Source organism: Lichenostomus cassidix, chromosome 28 (genome assembly GCF_008360975.1).
Source record: "Lichenostomus cassidix isolate B80296 chromosome 28, HeHo_3.0, whole genome shotgun sequence".
Classification (NCBI taxonomy): Eukaryota; Metazoa; Chordata; class Aves; order Passeriformes; family Meliphagidae; genus Lichenostomus; species Lichenostomus cassidix.
This window is the reverse complement of record NC_139508.1, coordinates 1,598,084-1,615,735: the sequence shown is the minus strand read 5'-3', so window position 1 is coordinate 1,615,735 and position 17,652 is coordinate 1,598,084. Positions and strand designations below refer to the sequence as shown.

The 17,652-nt window shown below is 45.9% G+C and overlaps 2 protein-coding genes across 5 annotated transcripts; both read right to left on the bottom strand.

Moving 5' to 3' along the window:
• Nucleotides 1–1,925: 1,925 nt before the first annotated feature.
• Nucleotides 1,926–11,440, bottom strand: DDA1 (DET1 and DDB1 associated 1). Its single transcript, XM_085040280.1, has 5 exons — nt 11,326–11,440; nt 9,641–9,721; nt 8,239–8,290; nt 6,636–6,697; nt 1,926–4,606 (listed from the first exon to the last, which is right to left on the bottom strand). The coding sequence occupies exons 1-5, from the start codon at nt 11,326–11,328 to the stop codon at nt 4,496–4,498; spliced, it is 309 nt and encodes a 102-aa protein (XP_084896406.1). The 5' UTR covers nt 11,329–11,440; the 3' UTR covers nt 1,926–4,495.
• A 489-nt stretch (nt 11,441–11,929) lies between these two features.
• Nucleotides 11,930–16,123, bottom strand: MRPL34 (mitochondrial ribosomal protein L34). 4 transcript variants are annotated; one of them, XR_014846237.1, is made up of 3 exons: nt 16,042–16,123; nt 12,203–12,716; nt 11,930–12,017 (listed from the first exon to the last, which is right to left on the bottom strand). XR_014846237.1 is itself a non-coding variant. In XM_085040450.1 (3 exons), exons 1-3 carry the CDS (start codon nt 16,107–16,109, stop codon nt 12,470–12,472), a joined length of 306 nt encoding a protein of 101 aa, XP_084896576.1. In that variant the 5' UTR covers nt 16,110–16,120; the 3' UTR covers nt 12,114–12,469. The 4 variants fall into 4 exon arrangements, 2 of the variants coding, with proteins under 2 accessions (XP_084896576.1, XP_084896575.1); XR_014846236.1 differs by lacking the exon at nt 11,930–12,017 and adding an exon at nt 12,114–12,193 and having other exon boundaries at nt 12,390–12,716; XM_085040450.1 differs by lacking the exon at nt 11,930–12,017 and adding an exon at nt 13,974–14,003 and having other exon boundaries at nt 12,114–12,677; nt 16,042–16,120.
• Nucleotides 16,124–17,652: the final 1,529 nt, after the last annotated feature.

Sequence of the window (17,652 nt, the reverse complement as noted above, 5' to 3'; positions counted from 1 at the left end):
CCTGATTATCTGGAAAAATTTGGGATGAGAATTCCCACTGAAATATCCCAGAATTCCCACTGAAATATCCCAGAATTCCCACCTGGGATAAAATTTTCCCTAAAAAAAAAATCAGAAGTTTTGCAAACCCTGGAAAACGGGAATGGGAAAATTCCCACGAAAAATCCCTGGAAAATCCTGGGAATGGGAGGAGGAAATCCCGGGAATTGCATGGAAAAAATTGGGAAAATCACAGGATTTGGTGGATTTCGGGAATTTTTTGTTGTTCCAACACTGGGAGGCACCAGGAAATCCCAGGAAAGGGTTTTTTCCTGGGAATATTCCAGGATATTTCCTGTGTGGATTTGGGATCGAGGGAGGGAGAGATGCTGGAATTGTGGGGAAAGTTGGGAATGAGAAATGTTGGAATTTCAGGGAAATTTGGGAAAGAGAAATGTTGGGATTTCAGGGAAAGTTGGGAATGAGAAATGCTGGAATTGCAGGAAAATTTGGGAATGAGAAATGTTGGAATTGTGGGGAAAGTTGGGAATGAGGAGGAGGACGAGGAAGGTTGGGATTGGGATGAGAGGGAAATGGGAAGGAGAAGAAACCCAAATCCGGGGATGGAATGAGAATCCCAAATCCAGGGATAGGATCAGGACAGACTCCAAGGATCCCAAATCCAGGGATGGAATTCCAGACTCACTCCAAGGATCCCAAATCCATGGATGGGATGAGAATTCCAAATCCAGGAATAATCTCACTTTTTGAGGAATCCAAATTCCTGGATGGGAGAAGGGAAAAGACAAATCCCAAATCCAGGGATGGGATGAGGACAAACTCCAGGGATCCCAAATTCCTGGATGGGATCAGGATCAATTCCAAGGATCCCAAATCCATGGATGGGATGAGGAAATGAGTGGAGATCCCAAATCCATGGATGGGGTGAGGATCCCAAATCCATGGAGAGGATCAGGACAAACTCCAGGGATCCCAAATTCCTGGATGGGAAGAGGGAAAAGACAAATCCCAAATCCATGTATGGGAGGAGGAAAGAGAGGAATTCCAGATCCGGGGATGGCATGAGGATCCCAAATCCAGGGATGGGATCAGGACAAACTCCCAGGATCCTAAATTAACGGATGGGAGGAGGATCCCAAATCCATGTCAGGGGTCAGGACAGATTCCAAGGATCCCAAATCCACAGATGGGAGGAGAGGAATTCCAACTCCATGGATGGGATGAGGATCCTAAATCAATCCAGGGATAGGAGGAGAGAAAAGAGGGATCCCAAATCCCTGGATAGGATCAGGACAGAGACCGCAAATCCATGAATGGGATCAGGAAAGAGAGGAATTCCAACTCCCTGGATGGATCAGGATAAATCCCAAAGATCCCAAATCCCTGGATGGGATCAGGACAAACTCCAATGATCCCAAATCCAGGGATGGAAGGAGGAAAAACCTTAAGGATCCCAAATCCCTGGATGGGATCAGGAAAGAGGAATTCCAAATCCCTGGATGGATCAGGATAAATCCCAAAGATCCCAAATTCAAGGATGAATCAGGATAAATCCCAAAGATCCCAAATCCATGGATGGATCAGCAAAGATAGGAATTCCAAATCCCTGGATGGATCAGGATAAATCCCAAAGATCCCAAATTCAAGGATGGATCAGGATAAATCCCAAAGATCCCAAATCCCTGGATGGATCAGGATAAATCCCAAAGATTCCAAATCCCTGGATGGATCAGAATAAATCCCAAAGATCCCAAATCCCTGGATGGATCAGGATAAATCCCAAATTCGAGGATGGATCAGGACAAATCCCAAAGGTCCCAAATCCCTCCTGCTCCCACCCAATCCCAATTTCCCCCTGGAATTCCTCATCCCGAATTTCCCCAGCCCCACATCCCCCTTTCCTCTGAGGGAACAAAAACCGGGAATTTAACACCAGGAAGTGCCAACTCTTTAATGGAACAACATTCCCGAGCCTCCGGAATTCCGGGATACAAACCCAACCCGCCCCGGGAATCTCGGAATTCCGAGGATTCCTCAAAACCCCGGAGCCTTCGGGGTTTTCCAGCTGGAATCCCGCAAAAAATCCCACAAAAATCCCAGGAATTCCGGTTTTTTCACATTCTCCAACAATCCAGGAATTCGGAAGTTGCTTCCATAGAAAAAAAATCAAAAAAAAATCAACCAAAAAACAAAAAAAATAGGGAAAAGGGTTGGGAGGCAGAGCAGAAAAGTTCTGGATTTCAATCCAGTCCCAAAATCTCCGGGAATTCCCGATGGGAGTTGCGTCCTGCTCTTCCCGAGGTTCCGGCCGGAATTCCGAGGGCGGATCGGGGTTTGCCGGGAAAAGGAGAGGCAGGAAACCTCCGAGGATTTTTCGGGATTTTCCCCCGGAAAAATTCCCGAAAATTCGCGTGGGTTTGGATTCGCCGAGGTGGAAACGACTCGGGAATTCCGCGGTTTTTGTGGAAAAGATGGAATTTTTTTTCCCGGGGTTTTCCGTGAATCCCGAAGGTTGGGATGGTCTGGGAAGGGTGGAAGGGAGGAGGCACGGAATTGTCCCAATCCCGAGGGATTTGGGGGTCCCAGAGTTTGGGATTGGCTGCAAATTCCCAGATTTTGTCCTGGGTTCCATCTTGGATTTAATCCCAAATTCCATCCTGGATTTAATCCCAAATTCGGTCCTGGATTCTGTCATGAATTCCATCCTGGATTGAACCTGAAATTCCATCCTGAATTCCATCAATTCCATCTGGGATTCAATCCTGCATTCCATCCTGGATTTAATCCTCAATTCCGTTTGAAATTCCGAATTCCACCCTAGATTTAATCCCAAATTCCATCCTGAATTACATCTGGGATTCCATCCTGAATTCCATCTGAGATTCCATCCCGAATTCCATCTGGGATTCCGAATTCCATCCTGGATTTCATCCTGGATTCCACCAATTCCAATCCCAAATTCCATCAGAGATTTCATCCCAAATCAATCCCGAATTCCATCTGAGATTCCGAATTCCATCCTGGATTTTATCCCGAATTCCATCTGAGATTCCATCCCGAATTCCATCAGAGATTTCATCCCAAATCAATCCTGAATTTCATCCCGAATTCAATCCCAAATTCCATCTGAGATTCCAAATTCCATGCTGAACTCTGTCCTGAATTCCAACTCGAATTCCATCTGGGATTCTGTCTGAGATTCCAAATTCCATCCTGGATTCAATCTGGGATTCCAAATTCCATCTGGGATTCCATCCCGAATTCAATCCCGAATTCCATCTGGTATTCCAAAATTCCATCCCAAATTCCATCCTGGATTCAATCCCGAATTCCATCTGGGATTCCATCTGAGATTCCGAATTCCATCTGGGATTCCATCCCGAATTCCATCTGAGATTCCAAAATTCCATCCCGAATTCCATCCCGGATTCCATCCCGAATTCCATCTGGGATTCCATCTGAGATTCCAAATTCCATCCCGAATTCCATCTGGGATTCTCCCAACCCAAGGCTTTGCGGTGCTGAGCTGATCCCAACTCCAATCCCAGCTCCATCCCTTCCGGAATTCGGCGAATTTCCCACGGATCAGGCCGGGAATAAAAAAACTGGGATTTAGGGATTTAAGGATTTCAGAGCGACGAAAGCGACGATTCCATCCTTTCCCGGGATTGGGGAGGGAAAATCCGTGGATTGAGCCTAAAAAAAATCCTGGGATTTGGCTCCATCCATGATTCCGGGTTGGGAATTTTATGGGAAAATTTGAGAATATCCCAAGAATTCCTTGGAGTATTTAAAAGGGGAAGTGAGGGGGGAAAAAGCCTGGAATTTCACGAGGAGGAGGGAAAGGGGATTTTTGGGAATGAGGAGTTCTGGGATATCATGGGGAGATCCCGAAAATTCCAAGAGAAATGGAATTTTTGGGGGAAAAAATTCCCAGCAACCTCTGGAAAAATGGGATTTTTGGGAATGAGGAGATTTTAAGGTGGAGAGCCCAAAAATCCCAGGAAAAATGGGATTTCGGGGGAAGGAATTCTGGGATATTGGAGGGAAGAGATCCCAAAAATCCCAGGAAAAATGGAATTTTGGGGGGAAAAAAAAAGGGCCTAAGGATCAACGATTTTCCCGCCTGCTCCGTAAAAACAAAAATAAATTTTCGCGGCATAAATTAAAAAAAGAATTAAATCCCACAAAAAATTAAATCCCACAGAAAAAAATTCCACAAAAATTCCAAAAAAAAAAAAAACCCAGAAAAAAAATAATCCCAGAAAACAAATAATCCCAGGAAAAAAAAAAAACAAAACAAAAAAGGGAAGAGAGGCAAATCCCAAAATAAATAGGGAAAATCCCGGGAAATCCGAGTGGTTTGGGCCTCGCGGGGATCGAAACGTGGGGGGGGAAAAAAAAACCAAAAAAAAAAAGGGAATTTGGGAAGAGACAAAACAAAAAAAAAATCCGGGAAGGAGCCGAGGGAAATTCCCAGGGAATTCCCAGAGTTTTAAGTGTCCTCGGTCATGTCTTGGCTCCCTGTCCGGGCGATTTTCCGGGGCGGCGCGGAATTCTCGCCTTCCAGCTCCACCTGCTCCTGATCCCGTTTTTTGGCTGCATTCTGGGGTGGGGAGAGAGGGGAGGTGAGGAATTCCCGGGATTTGGGAGGATGGGGATTGTTGGAATTGCTGAAATCTCAGCGTTCCTAAATCTGAGTTGTCCCCAAATCCTGGCAATCCTAAATCCAAGTATTCCCAATCCCAGTGATCTTAAATCCCAACATTCCTAAATTCAAGTATTCCCAATCCCAGCATTCCCCAATCCCAGCATTTCCACACCCCAGCAGCCCCCAATCCTAATATCCCCAAATCCCAGCATTTCCCCAATCCCAGAATTCCCAAATATCAGCATTCCTAAATCCAATTATTCCCAAATCCCAGTATTTACAGATCCAAGTACTCTCAATCCCAATATTCCTAAACCCCAGCAATTCCCCAATCCCAACATTCCCCATTCCCAATATTCCCCTATCCCAGCAATCCTAAATCCAAGTATTCCCAATCCCAGCATTCCCAGATCCCAGGATTTACAGATCCAAGTATTCCCAAGCAAAATATTCCTAAACCCCAGCATTCCCCAATCCCAGCATTCCTAAAAATCCAAGTATTCTCCAAACCCAGTGATCTTAAATCCCAACATTCCTAAATTCAAGTATTCCCAATCCCATCATTCCCAGATCCCAGCATTCCCCAATCCCAGCATTCCCAAACCCCAATGTTCCCCAATCCCAGCAATCCTAAACCTCAGCATTCCCCAATCCCAGCATTCCCCAATCCCAGCATTCTCAATTGTGATGATTCCCAGATCCAAACATTCCCAAATCCCATAAAGCCCACCCTAAACTGGAGAGGAAATCCACAGGCATTCCAAATCCAAGTATTCCCCAATCCCAGCATTCCCAATCCCAAATATTCCCCAACCCCAGCAATCATAAATCCAAGTATTCCCAATCCCAACATTCCCAATGGTGATGATTCCCAAATTCTAGCATTCCCACATCCCAGAATTCCCCAATCCCATCATTCCTAAACCTCACCATTCCCAAATCCCAACAATGCCCAATCCCAGCATTCCCAAATCCCAATATTCCCAAATCCCAGCATTCCCAATTGTGGTAATTCCCAAATCCCAGCATTCCTAAATCCCAGAATTCCCAATCCCAACATTCCTAAATCCCAGAATTCCCAATCCCAGCAATCCTAAATCCAAGTATTCCTAATCCCAACATTCCCAAATCCCAACATTCCTAAATCCCAACATTCCCAAATCCCAACATTCCCCAATTGTGATTATTCCCAATCCCAGAATTCCCAAATCCCATCAATCCCACCCTAAAACGAATGGAAAATCCACATTGGGAAAACCCTCCACGGGTTCATTCAAAATCCATCCCAAGATTTTTTTTTTTGGGATGAGAATTCCCAACATTCCCAAAATCCCTTCAAGGTTTCTCATTCCAATCCGAAATTGGGAGGAAAAATCCGCAGGATTTGGGAAATTTTGGGAAAAATTCCTCCATGGAATTCCTGCATCCCAAAGCTCGCTGTGGGAATGTTGGGATTTTTTGGGAATTCTCATCCCAGAAAAAATTTTGGGATAGTTTTGGGATTTAGGGACTTCAAGGAGGATTTTCCCAAGGTTTTCCCTGTGGATTTTCCCACAGATTTTTTGGGATTGAAAGCCTCAATCCCAATTATTTTTTTATTGATGGAGCTCCAAAATTCTGGGAATTGCAGGAAAATTGGGATTTTCATTAGGAATAATCTTGGATTAACTAATTTTGCTGTCATTCCAAGCAATCCCTGAAATTTGCCCATTTCCCAAAACCTCCACATTCCATAAAATTCCCACCGTGAAGATTCCAGGATGGAATTCCCAAATTCCAGCCCAAAATTCCTCTCCTTAATTCCCCAAAATTCTTTAAAAATTAAATTTTTAAATCCTAAAAAAATCCCATTTTTCCCTCTTTTCTAGAGGCAGGATTTCCCTGCTGGAATTCCCAGATTAATAATGATTATTCTAATTGTTATTTTAATTTAAAAAATCCCAAATTTGGCCCAAAAATTGGGAATTTTTATCCCAAATTTTACCTTTTTGTCCCACTGCTGGTGGAGGTAGCGCAGGAGGATGTTTGTCTTCTCTGTCACGATGACTGGGAAAGAATTCCAGGGAAAAACAGGGGGGAAAAAAATTCCAGTTTTAGGCTCGTTTGGGTGATTAATGAGGTATTGATAATTGGGAGTTAATGGGGGAAAATTGGGAATAAATAAAGGGGATTTGGGAATAAATTAAGGGGAATATTGGGGATAAAATAAGGGAAAATGGGAATAAATAAAAAGGAAAATGGGAATAAATGAAGGGGAAAATGGGAATAAATAAAGGGAAATATTTGGAATAAAATAAGTGGAAAATGGAAATAAAAAAGGGGAAAGTTGGGAATTAATAAAGCAAAAGTTGGGAATAAATAAAGGGAAATACTGGGAAAAAAATAAGGGGAAAATGGGAATAAATAAAAGGGAAATTTGGAATAAATAAAAGGAAATATTTGGAATGAATAAATAAAGGGAAAGTTGGGAATAAAGAAGAGGAATATTGGAGATAAATAAAGGGAAATATTTGGGATAAAATAAGGGGGAAATGGGAATAAATAAAAGGGAAATTGGGAATAAATAAAGGGAAATTGGAAATAATTAAAGAAAAATATTGGGAATAAGTAACTGAGAATATTGGGAACAAATAAAGGGAAAGTTGGGAATAAATAAAGGGGAATATTGGGAATAAAATAAGGGGAAAATGGGAATAAATAAAAAGAAGGTTGGGAATAAATAAGGGGAAAATATTGGGAATAAATAAAGGAGAAATTTGAAATAAATAAAGACAAATATTGGGAATAAATAAAGGAGAAATTGGGAATAAATAAAAGAGAAATTGGGAATAAATAAAAGAGAAACTGGGAATAAATAAAAAGGAAAATAGAAATAAATAAAAGAGAAATTTTGAATAAATAAAGGGAAGATTGTGAATAAATAAAGGAAAGTTTGGGAATAAATAAAAAGGAAAATGGGAATAAATAAAGGGGAAATGGGAAATAAAATAAGGGGAAAATGGGAATGAATAAAGGAAAGTTTGGGAATAAATAAAAGGGAAATTGGGGATCAATAAAGAGAAATATTGGGAATAAATAAAGGGGAAATGGGAATTAAAAATGGGAAAGTTGGGAATAAAGAAAGGGAATATTGGGAATAAATAGAGAGGAATATTGGGAATAAAGAAGGGGGAAATTATGAATAAATGAAGGAGAATATTTGGAATAAATAAAGGGGAAATTTGGAATAAAGAAGAGAGAAAGTTGCAAATAAATAAGGGGAAAATTGGAAATTAATGGGGGAAAACCTGGGAATAAAGCATAGGAAAAGATGGAAATAAAGGGGGAAAGTTGGGAATAAAGAGAGGGAAATTGGGAATAAAGAAGGGGAAAATTGGGAATAAATGAAGGGGAAAAGCTGGGAAAAAAAGGGGGGGAAATGAAAATAAATAAAGGGAAAAGGTGGAAATAAAGGAGAAAAATCCCAAATAAAAAGGGAATTTTCAAAGTTTCAAATTCCAGCTCCAGCTGAAGGGAATTTTGTGATTTTTCCCAAAGAACTCGGGATAAAGTCATGGAAAACTGGGATTTTTCCCAGGAAAACTCACTCTGTTCCGAGGGGAATTCTCTGGTGGGCAAATACACCGAGGGGCGACGGTTCTGGAAGGAATTCCGGGAAAATCCGTCAGGAATGGGAATTGTGGAGCCTGACTGGGATTGGGATTTGGGATTGTGGGATTTGGGATTGTGGGATTTGGGAATCTCATCAGGATTTGGGAATGGTGGGATTGGGAATCGTTGGGATTTGGGAGTGACGGGATTTGGGAATGGTGGGATTTGGGAATCTCATCAGGATTTGGGAATGTCATCAGGATTTGGGAATGGTGGGATTGGGAATTTTGGGAATGATGGGTGTGGAATTTGGGAATGCTGGGATTTGGGAATGTTGGGATTGGGAATGGAATTAGGATTTGGAAATGGTGGGATTGGGAATGTTGGGATTTGGGAATGATGGGATTTGGGAATGATGGGAGTAGAATTTGGGAATGGTGGGATTTGGGAATGATGGCATTTGGGAATGTTGGGATTTGGGAATGATGGAACTGGAATTTGGGAATGGTGGGATTTAGGAATGATGGGACTGGGAATGGTGGGATTTGGGAATCTCGGGATTTGGGAATCTCATCAGAATTTGGGAATGGCGGGATTGGGAATCGTTGGGATTTGGGAATTATGGGATTGGGAATGGTGGGATTTGGGAACATCATCAGGATTTGGAAATGTTGGGAGTGGAATTTGGGAATGGTGGGATTTGGGAATGTCAGAAGTTGGGAATGGTGGGATTTGGGAATGTTGGGATTTAGAAATGTTGGGGTTTGGGAATTCCGGGATTTAGGAATGCTGGGATTGGGAACATTAGGGTTTGGGAATTCTGGGATCTGGGAATGTTGGGATGTGGGAATGCTAGAATTTGGGAATCATCACCATTGGGAATGTTGGGATTGGGAATACTTGGATTTATGATTGCTGGGATTGGGGAATATTTGGGTTTGGGAATATTGGGATTTGGGAATGCTGGGGTTGGGGAATACTTGGATTTGGAATGCCTGTGGATTTCCTCTCCAGTTTAGGGTGGGATTTATGGGATTTGGGAATGTTTGGATCTGGGAATCATCACATTTAGGAATGCTGGGATTGGGGAACGTTGGGATTTGGGAATTCTGGGATTGGGGAATGCTGAGATTGAGGAATGCTGGGATTGGGGAATCCCAGGATTTGGGAACAGTGGGATTTTGGAACGCTGGGATTTGGGAATGCCAGAATTTGGAAAGAGTTGGGATTTGGGAATGTTGGGAGAATGGTGGAATGTGGGAATGCTGGGATGTGGGAACACCAGGATTTGGGAATGTTGGGACTGGGGAATGCTGGGATGGAGGAACACCAGGATTTGGGAATGGCAGGATTTGGGATCTTTGGGGTTTGGGAATTCCAGGATTTGGGAAAACTCACGGAAGCCTTGCAGACGGAATCCGCATGGAATCTGCTGAAGTTGCTCTTGTTGTAGACGGGGAGCCCCTTCAGGAAATCTGCCTGGAGAGCCAGAATTCCCAAAAAAAACAGTCAGGAAGACCCCAGAGAATGCTGGGAGATCCCAGGGAATTTTTGTCCATCCAAACCACCCCGCATTCAGCCCCAAATTCCAGGGATTGAGCGGGAAAAGTGAGAATTCCCGGGATTTGGGAAATGCAGAGTTTCTCCTTTTCTTGGTTAGAATTCCAAGGTTGATCCCAAGGTTCCAATTCCCAACCCCCCTGCCAGGAAAGAGGGAAAAATTCCCATCCCAGAATTCCCAAAGGATCATCCCAGGGTTGGGGGAACTCCAATCCCTCAATTCCTAAAAAATCTGGGGATGGAGGAATCACCCAATCCCACAAAACTGACGGTGGGGAAGACCCCAAAGCCCAGGGGGACCCCAAAATATCCCAAATATTCCAACAGGGGGATTCCAGCCTCCCTCAACCCCCCCACAAAAAACAAATGGTTCAGCCCCATTTTGGGGTGCTACCCCTAAACTCCCCCATAAATCAAATGGTTCAGCCCCATTTTGGGGTCCTTCCCTCAACCCCCCCAACAGACAAATGGTTCAACCCCATGTTAGGGTGTCCCCCTAAATTCCCCCCATAAAACAAATGGTTCAGCCCCACTCTGGGGTACCCCCTGAACTCCCCCGTAAAACAAATGGTTCAGCCCCACTTTCGGGTGTCCCCCTAAATTCCCCCCAACAGACAAATGGTTCAGCCCCACTTTAGGGTGTCCCCCCACAAAAAACAAATGGTTCAGCCCCACTTTAGGGTGCACCCCCATAAAACAAATGGTTCAGCCCCATGTTAGGGTGTCCCCCTAAATTCCCCCCATAAAACAAACGGTTCAGCCCCACCTCGGGCTGCCCCACACTCCTATAGGATCACCCCGGGCTGCCCCACACCCCTACGGGGTCACCTCAGGCTCCTCCAGCCCCACACTCCGATGGGATCACCTCATCCACACACCCCACACCCCTATGGGCTCCTCCAGCCCCACACCCCTATAGGATCACCCCAGGCCGCCCTACACCCCTATAGGATCACCCCGGGCTGCCCTACACCCCTATAGGATCACCCCGGGCTGCCCTACACCCCTATAGGATCACCCCGGGCTGCCCTACACTCCTATAGGATCACCCCGGGCTCCTCCAGCCCCACACCCCTATGGGATCACCCCAGGCTCCTCCAGCCCCACACCCCTATGGGATCACCTCAGGCTGCCCCACACCCCTATGGGATCACCTCAGGCCGCCCTACACCCCTATGGGATCACCCCGGGCTCCTCCAGCCCCACACCAGCTGCGCAGCAAGCCCCGAACCCCCAAACGCTCCCCAACCCCCGCCCTGCGCTTCCCCCGCCGCCCCAAACCCTCCGCGCCGCTCTCTCCCCTCACCGCCATCCCTGAGGGCGGCAACCCCTCACCCCCCCACCCCCTCAGCCCCTCAGCCCCACCACCCCCGCCCAGGCCGGGCCCTGCCGGCCGGAGGAGGCCGCGGTTCCCCCCTAGCAGTGCCGGGCAGCCCGCGGGCAGTGCGGCGGGGCGCGGGGAGCCGCGGCCGGGGCGCTGAGGCCGGGCCGGGGGCGCCATGGGCGCTGAGGGGCTCACGTACCATCTTCGCCGCCGCCAGCCGGGAGGAGCCGCCCCGGCCCGCCCACTGCCATGGCCGCACGCCCCGCCAGCGCCTATTGGTCAGCGCGGCAGAATTCTGGCTTCCTATTGGGCGCGGCGCCTGTCAATCATGGCGGTAAGGTTTGGTTGAGGCAGGAAGAGTCCGCGCGGAAGGGTGGGGTGGGTGCGGCGCGGGAGGACCCGGATGGAGAGCGGCGCGGGGCATGCTGGGAATTGTAGTTTCGGGGGTGGGTTGGCTCGTTAATTACGGAGCGGCTCATTAGGCATTGGCTCATTAGCGGCGCGAGGGGAAGGAGGAGAATTCTTTCCCTCTATCCCACCCCAGAGCTGGTGGTGGAACCAGAGGATGGAGCAGTGAAGGTGCTGCTGACAGAGCCAGAGTGAAATCAACTTAAATTCCGTAATTCCACACCCTGAATTCTTCTGTCCTTCCCAAAAATCCTCCCTGGAAAACACCAGATTCCCCTCCTCATTAAGCCTCCCATCCTAATTAACGCAGGAAGTTCCAGGCAAGACACTGAGATTTCAAAACACTTCTCCTCCCCCACGTTTATCTCGGAAAAAACACAAAAATTCAGAATAAACAGAGAGAAAATCCCAGATAATTTAACAATTCCAGCAACAATCACATCCCAAACCCCTCAGAAAATCCAACCACGACCCTGGAAAACACTGATCCCCCTCCTCATTAAGCCTCCCATCCTAATTAACACAGGAAAACCACTTCTCCTTCCCACAAAAACTCAGAATAAACACAAAAATTCGGAATAAACAGAGAAAATCATGGATGTTTTAATAATTCAACCAACAATCACATCCCAGAAAAACCACAAAATCCAACCACAACCCTGGAAAACACTGATCCCCCTCCTCATTAAGCTTCCCACCCTAATTAACACAGGAAAACCACTTCTCCTTCCCACATTTATCTCAGAAAAACCACAAAAATTCGGAATAAACACAGAAAATCGCGGATAATTTAACAATTTATTTAGCAATTCCAGCAACAATCACATCCCACAAAAACCACAAAATCCAATCCACCATCCGAGGCGACAGGGACAAACCACCTCCAGTTTTTCTCCCAAATCCAGGACATTTATCCCCAAATTTTGGGTGGCTCCTCAGTGGCTCAGGGATTTCCTGCCCTTGAGCATTCTGCGCAGGATGACGGCGATGCCGCCGGGAGTGCTGATCCTCCTGATCCAGCCGTGGGTTTTCTTCCTCTTCCAGTTGTTGGGTTGGTATTCGTTCCCTCGGGATTTGCCGCGGGTTTGGAGGGATTGCCAGGGTGGTAGAAGGGTGTGGAGCAGGGGAGGTGGTTCCAGAGGGGTTGGGAAGAGTGGGATGGAGTGGTGAAGGTGGAAAATCCTTGGGGAAAAGGGAAAAAAACCACAGAGTGAGCAGAGGGAAATTAGGGAGGAATTTGGAATTGTTAAGGTTGGAAAGGGGGAAAAATTGAGGATAAATTTGGAATTGTTAAGGTTGGAAAGGAAAAAAAAACCACAGAGTGAGCAGAGGGAAATTTGGAATTGTTAAGGTTGGAAAAGAAAAAAAAATTAAGGATGAATTTGGAATTGTTACAGTTGGAAAGGAAAGAAAAAAAAACACTTGGGACAAAGGGAAAAAACCACAAGAGTGAGCAGAGGGAAATTAGGGAGGAATTTGGGATTTGTTAAGGTTGGAAAGGGGAAAAAATTGAGGATAAATTTGGAATTGTTAAGGTTGGAAAGGAAAAAAAAATTAGGGATAAATTTGGAATAGTTAAGGTTGGAAAGGAAAGAAAAAAACCTTGGAAAAAGGCAAAAAAAGCACAGAGTGAGCAGAGGGAGATTAGGGATGAATTTGGAATTGTTAAGGTTGGAAAGGAAAGAAAAAAACCTTGGGAAAAAGGTAAAAAAAAGGATTTGCTGGAATTCCCAGGCTGGCAGTGGGGTGTGGAGCAGGGGAGGTGGTTCCAGAGGGGTTGGGAAGAGTGGGATGGAGTGGTGAGGCTGGAAAATCCTTGGGGAAAAGGGAAAAAAATACGGAGTGAAATTAGGGATGAATTTGGGATTGTTAAGGTTGGAAAGGAAAAACAAAACCTTGGGAAAAAGGTAAAAAAAACCTTGGGGAAAAAGGTAAAAACAGAGGGAAATTAGGGATGAATTTGGGATTGTTAAGGTTTGAAAGGAAAAAAAAAACCACAGAGTGAGCAGAGGGAAATTAGGGAGGAATTTGGAATTGTTATGGTTGGAAAGGAAAAAAAAATTGAGGATAAATTTGGAATAGTTAAGGTTGGAAAGGAAAAAAAAAACTTGGGGAAAAGGTAAAAAAAGCCATGGGAAAAAGGTAAAGAAAACCTTGGGAAAAAGGTAAAAAAAACACGGAGTGAAATTAGGGAGGAATTTGGGATTGTTAAGGTTGGAAAAGAAAAAAAAATTAGGGATAAATTTGGAATTGTTAAGGTTGAAAAGGAAAGAAAAAACCTTGGGAAAAAGGTAAAAAAAACCTTGGGGAAAAGGTGAAGAAAACCTTGAGAAAAAGGTAAAGAAACCTTGGGAAAAGGTAAAAAAAAGGATTTGCTGGAATTTCCAGGGTGGCAGAAGGGTGTGGAGCAGGGGAGGTGGTTCCAGAGGGGTTGGGAAGAGTGGGATGGAGTGGTGAAGGTGGGAAATCCTTGGGGAAAAGGGAAAAAAATACGGAGTGACATTAGGGATGAATTTGGGATTGTTAGGGTTGGAAAGGAAAGAAAAAAAACTGGGAGAAAGGTAAAAAAACCTTGGAAAAAAGGTAAAAACAGAGGGAAATTAGGGAGGAATTTGGGATTGTTAAGGTTGGAAAGGAAAAAAAAACCACAGAGTGAGCAGAGGAAGATTAGGGAGGAATTTGGAATTGTTAAGGTTGGAAAGGGGAAAAAATTGAGGATAAATTTGGAATAGTTAAGGTTGGAAAGGAAAAAAAAAAACCACGGGAAAAAGGTAAAAAAAAACCTTGGGGAAAAGGTAAAAAAAAAACACAGAGTGAAATTAGGAATGAATTTGGAATTCTTAAGGTTGGAAAAGAAAACAAAAATTAGGAATTAATTTGGAATTGTTAAGGTTGGAAAGGAAAAAAAAACACAGAGTGAGCAGAGGGAAATTAGGGATGAATTTGGGATTGTTAAGGTTGGAAAGGAAAAAAAATTGGGGATAAATTTGGAATTGTTAAGGTTGGAAAGGAAAGAAAAAACCTTGGGAAAAAGGTAAAAAAACCAAGGAATAAGCAGAGGGAAATTAGAGATGAAATTGGAATTTTAAGGTTGGAAAGGATATTAATATTTTTTTCTTCCAGCTCTACCTAATCATGTTCACAAGGATTTTATGGCCAAATATTTACATCTCACCTATTTTATGGACATTGACTCCAAACCTTCCTGGACAGTTTTCCCAAATATTTCCATCCCAAGTACTTCCCAAATATTTATATCCCAAATATTTAATGTCCTACATATTTTATGGACACTGACTCCAAACCTTCCTGGACAGTTTTCTCAAATATTTCTATCCCAAGTATTTCCTAAATATTTCTATCCCAAGTATTTCCCAAATATTTTATGTCCCAAATATTTTATGGACATCGACTCCAAACCTCCCTGGACAGTTTTCTCAAATATTTCTATCCCAAGTATTTCTTTCCCAAGTATTTCTTTCCCAAGTATTTCCCAAATATTTTATGTCCCACTGACTCCAAACCTTCCTGGATAGTCTTACCAAGTATTTAATTCCCAAATATTTACATCCCACCTATTTTATGGACATTGACTCCAAACCTTCCTGGACAGTTTTCTCAAATATTTCCATCCCAAGTACTTCCCAAATATTTATATCCCAAATATTTAATGTCCTACATATTTTATGGACACTGAATCCAAACCTTCCTGGACAGTTTTCCCAAATATTTCCATCCCAAGTATTTCTTTCCCAAGTATTTCTATCCCAAGTATTTCCCAAATATTTTATTTCCCAAATATTTTATGTCCCACTGATTCCAAACCTTCCTGGATAGTCTTACCAAGTATTTAATTCCCAAATATTTACATCCCACCTATTTTATGGACACTTGACTCCAAACCTTCCTGGACAGTTTTCTCAAATATTTCTATCCCAAGTATTTCTTTCCCAAGTATTTCTATCCCAAGTATTTCCTAAATATTTCTATCCCAAGTATTTCTCAAATATTTTATGTCCCACTGACTCCAAACCTTCCTGGATAGTCTTACCAAGTATTTAATTCCCAAATATTTACATCCCACCTATTTTATACCCATTGATTCCAAACCTCCCTGGGCAATTTTCCCAAGGATTTCTATCCCAAGGATTTCTATCCCAAGGATTTCTATCCCAAGGATTTAAACCCCAAATATTTTATCTCCCACCTATTTTACACCCACCGACTCCAAACCCCCCCGAACACTTTCCCCACCGCTTTCCACCCCTTTTCCCACAGTATTATTGCCGGAATTCCCTCAATATCCCCTCAGACTCTCCTCCGGCCCAGCTCGATGTCATTCCCTTTGTCCTGCTGTCCCCTGTGAGGACATCCCGACCTTCCCCGGCTGTCCCCGGATGTCCCCTGCTGCCAGGCCCTCGTGGAGATGGCGAATGTCCCTGCTGAGCCCCTTTTCCCCGCGCTGTCCCCCTCAGGCCGATGTCACCCCTCAGTCCCCTCACGCTACCTGCGACCCGCAGCCCGCCAGCCCAGCGCCGCCATTGCTCTGCACCCGCCAACACCGCCGCTCCCCATTGGCTCCCTCCTCCCAGCCAATCACCGCCGGCGCCGCGCCGCGGGGGATGATGGGAGTTGTAGTCCTGAGGGGGTGGTGGAGGCGTTGCCACGGCAACCGCCGCGGCCTTGTTGTCCTCGGCGCTGTGGCGACATGCGACAGGCCTCAAAGGGCTCCCGGAGAGCTGGAGAGGGGTGTGAGACGAGGGATGGAGGGGCAGGAGTGGCTTCCTGCTGGGCAAGGGGGATTTGGGGTGTTGGGAATGAGGAATTCCAGAGAATTTGGCTGCCCTGGGTCTCTGGAGTGGCCAAGGCCAGGCTGGATGGGACAGTGGCATTGTCCCTGTCGTGGCAGGGGTGGCATTGGACGGGATTTAGGGTTTTTCCAACCCAAAGCATTCCAGGATCCTGGTGGTGCTTTTGGGGAGCAATGGCAGCGCTGTCCCCAGGGCAGGAGCAGCGCGTTGGTGGCACTGCCACTGTCATGGTGTGGCCATGGTCATGGCACTGCCATGCTCCTGACACGCTGGGGACACTACCACACTCATGGCACTGTCACCTTCATGGTGTGGCCACAATCATGGCACTGCCAGGCCTGGGACACCTTGGTGACACTGAAATGTTTGTGGCACTGCCACTGTCATGGTGTGGCCGTGGTCACGGCACTGCCATGCTCATGACACTTTGGTGACACTGCCACACTCATGGCACTGACCGTGACACTGCCACACTCATGGCACCGTCACACTCATGGCACTGCCACGCTCGTGACACGTTGGTGACACTGCCACACTCACGGCACTGAGCATTGCAATGCCACAATTGTGATCTGTTGGTGACATTGCCACGTTCACGGCACTGCCACACTCAGGGCACTGACCGTGGCAATGCCACACTCGTGACACATTGGTGACACTGCCACACTCAGGGCACTGACCATGGCAATGCTACACTCATGACACGTTGGTGGCACTGCCACCCTTGCACCCCCCACCAACCCACATCCACCCCCACCTATGTCCCCCCGTCCCCCCTGTCCCCCATATCCCCATGTCCCCCATGTCCCTCCTGTCCCCCATATCCCCCATGTCCCCATGTCCCCAATGTCCCCAATGTCCCCCCAAGTCCTCCATATCCCCCATGTCCCCCATATGGCCCCCATCCCCCACGTCCCCATCTCCCCCATGTCCCCATATCCTCATGTCCCCATGTCCATGTCCCCCATGTCCCCGTGTTCCCATATCCCCCATATCCCCATGTCCCTCTACCCCATATCCCCCACGTCCCCTGTGTTCCCCATGTCCCCATGTCCCTGCTGTCCCCGTGTCCCCATGTCCCCATGTCCCCCTGTCCCAATGTCCCCATATCCCCATGTCCCCAGTGTCCCCGTGTGTAGATACCCCATGTCCTCTATCCCATATCCCCATGTCCCCACTGTCCCCATGTTCCACTGTCCCCATGTCCCCATGTCCCCATGTCCCCATGTCCCCGTGTCCCCATGTCCCCATGTCCCCGTGTCCCCATGTCCCCATGTCCCCATGTCCCCATGTCCCCATGTCCCCAT

Coding starts and splice junctions, on each gene's coding strand:
- MRPL34 (XM_085040449.1), bottom strand. CDS start 16,109: ATGGGGAGCGGCGGTGTTGGCGGGTGCAGAGCAATGGCGGCGCTGGGC. Junction 12,717..16,041: donor TGGCGGGCTGCGGGTCGCAG/GTAGCGTGAGGG, acceptor CTTTTCCCCAAG/GATTTTCCACCTTCACCACT.
- DDA1 (XM_085040280.1), bottom strand. Junction 8,291..9,640: donor ATTCCGTCTGCAAGGCTTCC/GTGAGTTTTCCC, acceptor AATTCCTTCCAG/AACCGTCGCCCCTCGGTGTA. Junction 6,698..8,238: donor AGAATTCCCCTCGGAACAGA/GTGAGTTTTCCT, acceptor ATTCTTTCCCAG/TCATCGTGACAGAGAAGACA.